The sequence below is a fragment of the Triticum urartu genome, chromosome 6 (genome assembly GCF_003073215.2).
Source record: "Triticum urartu cultivar G1812 chromosome 6, Tu2.1, whole genome shotgun sequence".
Lineage (NCBI taxonomy): Eukaryota > Viridiplantae > Streptophyta > Magnoliopsida > Poales > Poaceae > Triticum > Triticum urartu.
Genome location: NC_053027.1, coordinates 344,235,304 through 344,241,560, shown reverse-complemented (window position 1 = coordinate 344,241,560; position 6,257 = coordinate 344,235,304). Strand labels below are relative to the sequence as shown.

At 46.2% G+C, this 6,257-nt stretch overlaps 1 protein-coding gene across 1 annotated transcript; it reads left to right on the top strand.

Moving 5' to 3' along the window:
• The first annotated feature begins 4,887 nt into the window (after nucleotides 1–4,887).
• Nucleotides 4,888–5,865, top strand: LOC125513449 (photosynthetic NDH subunit of lumenal location 2, chloroplastic). Its single transcript, XM_048678568.1, has 2 exons — nucleotides 4,888–5,549; nucleotides 5,651–5,865. The coding sequence occupies exons 1-2, from the start codon at nucleotides 4,998–5,000 to the stop codon at nucleotides 5,747–5,749; spliced, it is 651 nt and encodes a 216-aa protein (XP_048534525.1). The 5' UTR covers nucleotides 4,888–4,997; the 3' UTR covers nucleotides 5,750–5,865.
• Nucleotides 5,866–6,257: the final 392 nt, after the last annotated feature.

Genomic DNA, 6,257 nt, shown 5'->3' with positions numbered 1-6,257 from the left:
GTAGGGCCCGCAGGCGGCGGGCCATGTTGATTGCCTTTTGTTGTAGCTTTGTACTTGATGACGGAGGCCGCGTCAGGAGTCGTATGGCTACAATCCCGCCATTAGGCGGGTTGGTGGCCGCTAGATCAGCGCACACTGTAGCCATACTCCGTCACATCGAAGTAATTGAGTGCAGACTCCGAGCGGAGGGGAGGGTCGGCTGATGGAGGCCGACCCGCCCCCGAAGCCGCCTTCTTGGGGAGCGCCGTCTTCTGGGAGCTCACGGACAGGTAGGGCCCACCGCCTATGGGCTGTATTGATTGCCTTTCCCTGTAGTATGACCCTGGCTGACGAGGGCCATGTCATGGGTCGCATGGCTACAGTTCCACGCCTGGCAGGTGGGTGACCGCTTGGTCAGCTTGCACTGTAGCCACACTCCTCTAGGATTTGGGGGGAGTGGGTGGCCCTGTAGCCATGCACATCTTGTCGTAGTGGTTGAGTGCATACACCGACGGCATGAGGGGCCGTCTGCTAGGAGCCGGCCTCCCCTGAAGCCGCCTTCTAACAATGCGCTGTCTTCTGGTAGCCGGCTGCTTGGGCCTAGCCGGCCCAAGAAGCCGGGCGCGAGTCCAGAAGGTGTGAGGGGCGTTGCTAGCCCCGATGTCTTGAAATACTAAGGGGTATGGATGAGGCTACCCGTGGTCAATCCCCATGACAATTGGAGTTGCTGTGGGAGTTGTTATTCTCCGGAGGTGACCGTGTCGGTCGAGACGCGGCCTTAGTGATTAGTCTAGGACATGCCCTTTTGCTTTGTAGTTGTCTTGTCGGTGGCTATCCTCGGACATTCCATGTTGTGGAGTTCGTACTGCATTTGTTGTTAAAGCGAGTTGTAGTCGTCTTGTAATCAAATTCTGCCTTCTACGAAAATATGCTATCTCTTTGACTTACTCTTGAAAAAAAACATTATACAACTCATATACTATTAATCTTATCAATAGTCAAAGACAATCTCAAAAACACATTAGACTATGTATATATATGGATGGAGGGAGTAGCATCATGGTCGAATATCTCCTATGAACCTCAAACCACAAGAAGTGCACGCATCTCTAGCCATCATCTCAACTTGTCTTTCTCAACGCGATAAATCGCGTGTGGACATGCAGCCACGTGAGGTCGTTATCATCACCACTTCTTTCCACATGATTCGTGTTACTCCAATACATCAATGTCGTATAACTTTTTTGGCCAGCATACACTAATTGGTATAGTTCTCGTATTGCATCTGCGCCCCAATAAATGGCTGACATGGCAGGATCACGCATTGAAACGATGGGCGCGTAGATTAGAATTGATTACACGACAGTGAGACATAGCTCCATGGCACGAGAGAGCTATTTGCACCAAGCTGTCAACCAAACTAATAATAGGTCATGATGCATTGGCTTAACTAAACAAACATGTTATTAATCAGGTGGTGGTCATTGCAAGCTACTGTTTTGTACTAGGATCTCAACCAGCCTAGGAAAGGTCTCTCCAGAGTAGTGAATATGAAAGAACATCTAACCTTTCGCTGTCGCTGGAACTTGATGCCATGGCGAGCCTTTTTCTCGCAACACCGCGTTAAAGACGTGGGTACAGTATTTTTTCTTCTTCTTCTGTGGGTACAGTGTATTAGCAACAGACTGCTAAGTGTTAAGTACATTGGAAGCCTACACACCGGCCATAATCACACCAGCTCTCTCCACCCAGCATAGTTCAATTTGGAGTATTTTAGTTTCATCACATGTTTCAGACTACTAATTTACAACTAAAATCCTTACATATACGGATTTCTTACCCAAAAATAATCAGTTGAACATCATTCTTCACACTAGTTAACTCGAATCATGAAAAAAGTCAGTGCGCCACTAAATAAAAAAATCAGGCAAGAATTTATTACAAAGTAAAAATATGTGTACATGACCTATAGAGAATATTGATATCTCACCGATATGAGTGAATGAGTTTTTATTTCACTGCTTTGGTTGATTGGAAATCTGCTCTATCTATTACAGTAGTATTGTATTAGTCGATAAATTCGGGCTAATCGTATGAAAGGTCTATTTAATCAATGCGCTAGTTATTAGCTATGTACCAATAATCAAGGCTAATTACAGTATACCATTCAGTTTGTCTTGGAACGGTCATTATGAATAAAGCTTGTTATGTCAGCATTTCATTTATTCATCTGCCTATTGATGAGTGACATATAAAACAAGTGCCATAAAATGGGTGGTGTAACGCCCCGGACACACCCGCCGGTGGTCGTTGCTCCTAACGGGATCTAGACTGGCCTCACAGATCAATATTAGTCTTTTCTGCACACTTTTTCCTCACTCGTGCACACCCGAGAGCAACTTCCCGGTCGGTCACCCATCTTGCCACTACTCCAAGCTGAGCATGCTTAAGTATGAAGTTCTGTCCGAATGGGCTCCCGGAAAAGAAGGAATTCCTTATTGATATGAGTAGTCTATCATCCCTAATAAGCCAGGCCATCACATACACCCCCACTCAGAGGAACTGACGTCCTCGTCGGGCCATAGGAACGTTCCCTCTTGGCACATACGTCTGTGCATCCAGTCTGATACATGTGTCATGCCGTGTACCACGACGGGTCACAAATGTCATGAACAACATGACCGTGCATCTGTCTGCAACCATCCGTGTAACCGCGAGGGTCGGCTCTGATACCAACTTGTAACGCCCCGGACACACCCGCCGGTGGTCGTTACTCCTAGCGGGATCTAGACTGGCCCCACAGATCAATACTAGTCTTTTCTGCGCACTTTGTCCTCACTCGTACGCACCCGGGAGCAACTTCCCGGTCGGTCACCCATCGTGCCACTACTCCAAGCTGAGCACGCTTAACTTTGGAGTTCTGTCCGAATGGGCTTCCGGAAAAGAAGGAATTCCTTATTGATATGAGTAGTCTATCATCCCTAATAAGTCAGGCCATCACAGTGGTGTGCACGCATTGATACAAGTCTGCAACGTAATGAACACATTGCACGCATTTGTTAGCCATGATGAGCCAGGGACCATGAGACTTAGTATTCACATTTGTATTCACAGCCGTATAGCCCATGTCTGTTACATATTGAAAATAACGCTATATTAAATACAGATCTCAAAGCTCAAACATACAAAATGAATATGCTCCTCGCGTGGAACCATGTCCCAAAAATCCGCGTCGCTTCTGATGCAACTACAAACTAAAGCAATGCAAAGAACCCCCTAAAAAACTTCATCAACTGACGAAGAGGATCGGAAATGGTAAAAGTATCCAAATCCAAGGAGACAATGGATAATTGCAAACTAAACAATGCAAAGAACCCATAAAAGAAACTTCATCAACTAATGAAGAGGGTCGAAAATGCGATAAATCACAAGTGAACATAATGCCACGCGAGGAGGAAATCGACACCGTTCGCTCCCAAGTGATTCGTGCACTTATTATACAACAAGCTTGTATATTGATTTGTCGGCAGTGTATCAGTGTGTTATAGTTTATGTATTAGCTATGCCATCGCAATCATATGTCCCACAGTTCAGTCGCATGCAATAAAGTCAGACACATTGAATCGCTCATCAATTACAATGGCTACCTGTTGTGAGCCAACGTCACCCTGTACCCACACCCTGCAAATCCACCTGCCCAGCTCATAGCTCCTCCCCACTCATTTCATCATCTTCCTCTTCCCCTTAGCCATTCTCTTTTGTTTGGGCAACTTTGGGGCACTGTGCATGGTTCTTATCCACCTGCACTGAGTATGGTGAGGATAGACTAGTTTGTTCTACCTCATGATCCAAGGCAACAGGACAAGATTCATTTCATACATGTACCCGAACCTAGTGTGTACATAGAATAGCTGGCCTGGAACAAAACAGGAAGCAGCTCAGACACTGCACTTGCACTTAAACTGTTGTTATTTACTGCTTCCCTAGCCTACCTTGATTGGGATAACAGACAACAGAACATTGTATGGTGAAACTCTACCGATTAAATGATGCAGATGCATGCTATTGGTGAATTAATATTCTGCCAGTGCATTGAAAATGCATGCACCCTCCTTAATGCTTGACACAGACCGTAGCATCAATATTATAAAACAATAAACATCTCAGATGAACTTTATAGTTGGATTAGCATAAAAACTTGTATGAAATGGATTGCTTAAGCATTTTTAAGTCGGAATGGTAATTTTCGTAACATAATTTCATTGACAGCCTATTAAAAAATATCTATTTTGAAACATTTTCAAAAATATATTTCAAAAAAACATATGTCTTAGTTAATGTTCTTCGAAATTCATTTTCTTACAAATCTTGAAGAGTCAAAAAAATAACATGAAATTATTTTTCTCATTCAACATGCAATTCATATTTCAATGCAAATTTATAAAAATCATACCACTGATGAGCAAGTGGTTAAGTGAATACTAACAATGCGTGTCACAGAAAAGAAAACATGCATCAAATTAAAACACTCTAACATAACAAAAGTAAAATTTCATCATAATCATGTTAGACCTCACCGGCATTTCACACCAGCCATCTTAAATGGTCACATCAAGATGCTGCCTCTCCCCAACCCAGCAACAAAGAGAAGTTAATGAGTAAAGGTTTGGTCGTACTATCCAATTCATTTAAGATGCCCAGCTACGAACTAATATACACATATTTGCTGAATTACCTACTATGACGTTCATGTATTCATTTAATCACTATATTAAGTGCTAATCTCACAGCATGCATGAACTGTCGAGATTTCATCCTCACATGGCACCATGTCCCAAAAATTCAGGTCGCTCTCAACGGCCCTATAGAAAACAAAGTAGATATTATCCCTACCATTCGACTCACACAGCCACACCCTTTCCTCCAACCTCAAGAAAATAATCTCCTGGACCTGGACACCAACAGAACCTCACCCTCGTTCGGACATACTCCACTCCACTAACTGAGCTTCGCCCGCAATGGCCACCCTTGTCAAGCACCTCATCCTGTGCTCCAGCACTACCACATCGTCCTCGGCTTCTCCGTCCCCGTCGAACCGTCGCCCGCCGTCGTCTCCGGATGGCGCCGACAAGCGCGCCCACTTGACGCAGTCCTCCACGCGCCGGCTCGCAGTCGCCGCGTCAACGGCAATGGTCGCAACGGCGGCACTTTCTGCCCGGCGACCCGCGGCGCCGCCCCCAGCCATGGCCGCGGAGGCGGCCGCGTTGCGGGCACCGGCGCCCCCGGGAACCGTGCCGAGGTGGGGCACGAGGTCCTACGTCAGAGAGAGGTTCTTCGAGCCCGGGCTGACCACGGAGGAGGCCGCGGCGCGCATCCGGCAAACGGCGGAGGGAATGCGGACGCTTCGGCCAATGCTGGAGACCATGTCGTGGAAGTACGTACTGTTCTACGTGCGGCTCAAGTCCAAGTACCTCGACCTCGACCTCACCACCGCCATGGCCGGTGTCCCCGAGCCGCGCCGCCCCGAGTACGTCCTCGTCGCTAACGAGCTCGTCGACAATATGACCGAGGTAGAACCTTTTTTTTCTTGACGTTGAACTTCTGCGCAACAGTTTATTTGTTATTTTTCTGGATAGATACTGTATTTCATTCTGATGAAGTTGCCGTGCAGTTCGACCGGTTTGTGCGGACTCCCAAGGTGTACGAGTCGTACCTCTACTATGAGAAGACCCTGAAGTCGCTGGATGACGTGGCAGAGTTCCTTGGATGATCGTATATACTGTGTTCGTAGGTCTAGGAATGTATTCCCGTCGACGCCTTCCGTCATGTGTCAATATTTACTGATATACCATAAATATGATGATATGAATTGCCATATTGCTTCAACAATTATGCATATACTAGATGCGCCTTTCGGTCCCTAATAACTCCATTAAAGTGGGAGGTAGTTCCTCACGGCAATGACGCTTTCCTGGTTGCTTCCCATTCTATACAAGATTTTTTTTAAAGAAAAAGCATACGTCCAACTTTATAGATAAAGCCATTAGGCAGGGTACGAAACAGAGCAGGCAACCAACGAAACAGTAAACCATAGCATCAAGGCCAACAACCTCGGCACGCAGACTAACACAGACACGGCACGCATGCCAAAAAAGCAACAAACTAACAGGAACGAGAAGCGCATCTAGGAATGAGCCCGACCATCAGGATTTTGCGGAGAGGGGGAGACGGCAGAAGCTCGAACTTTCTCGATCAGCACCTTGAGAGCATCCCAATCG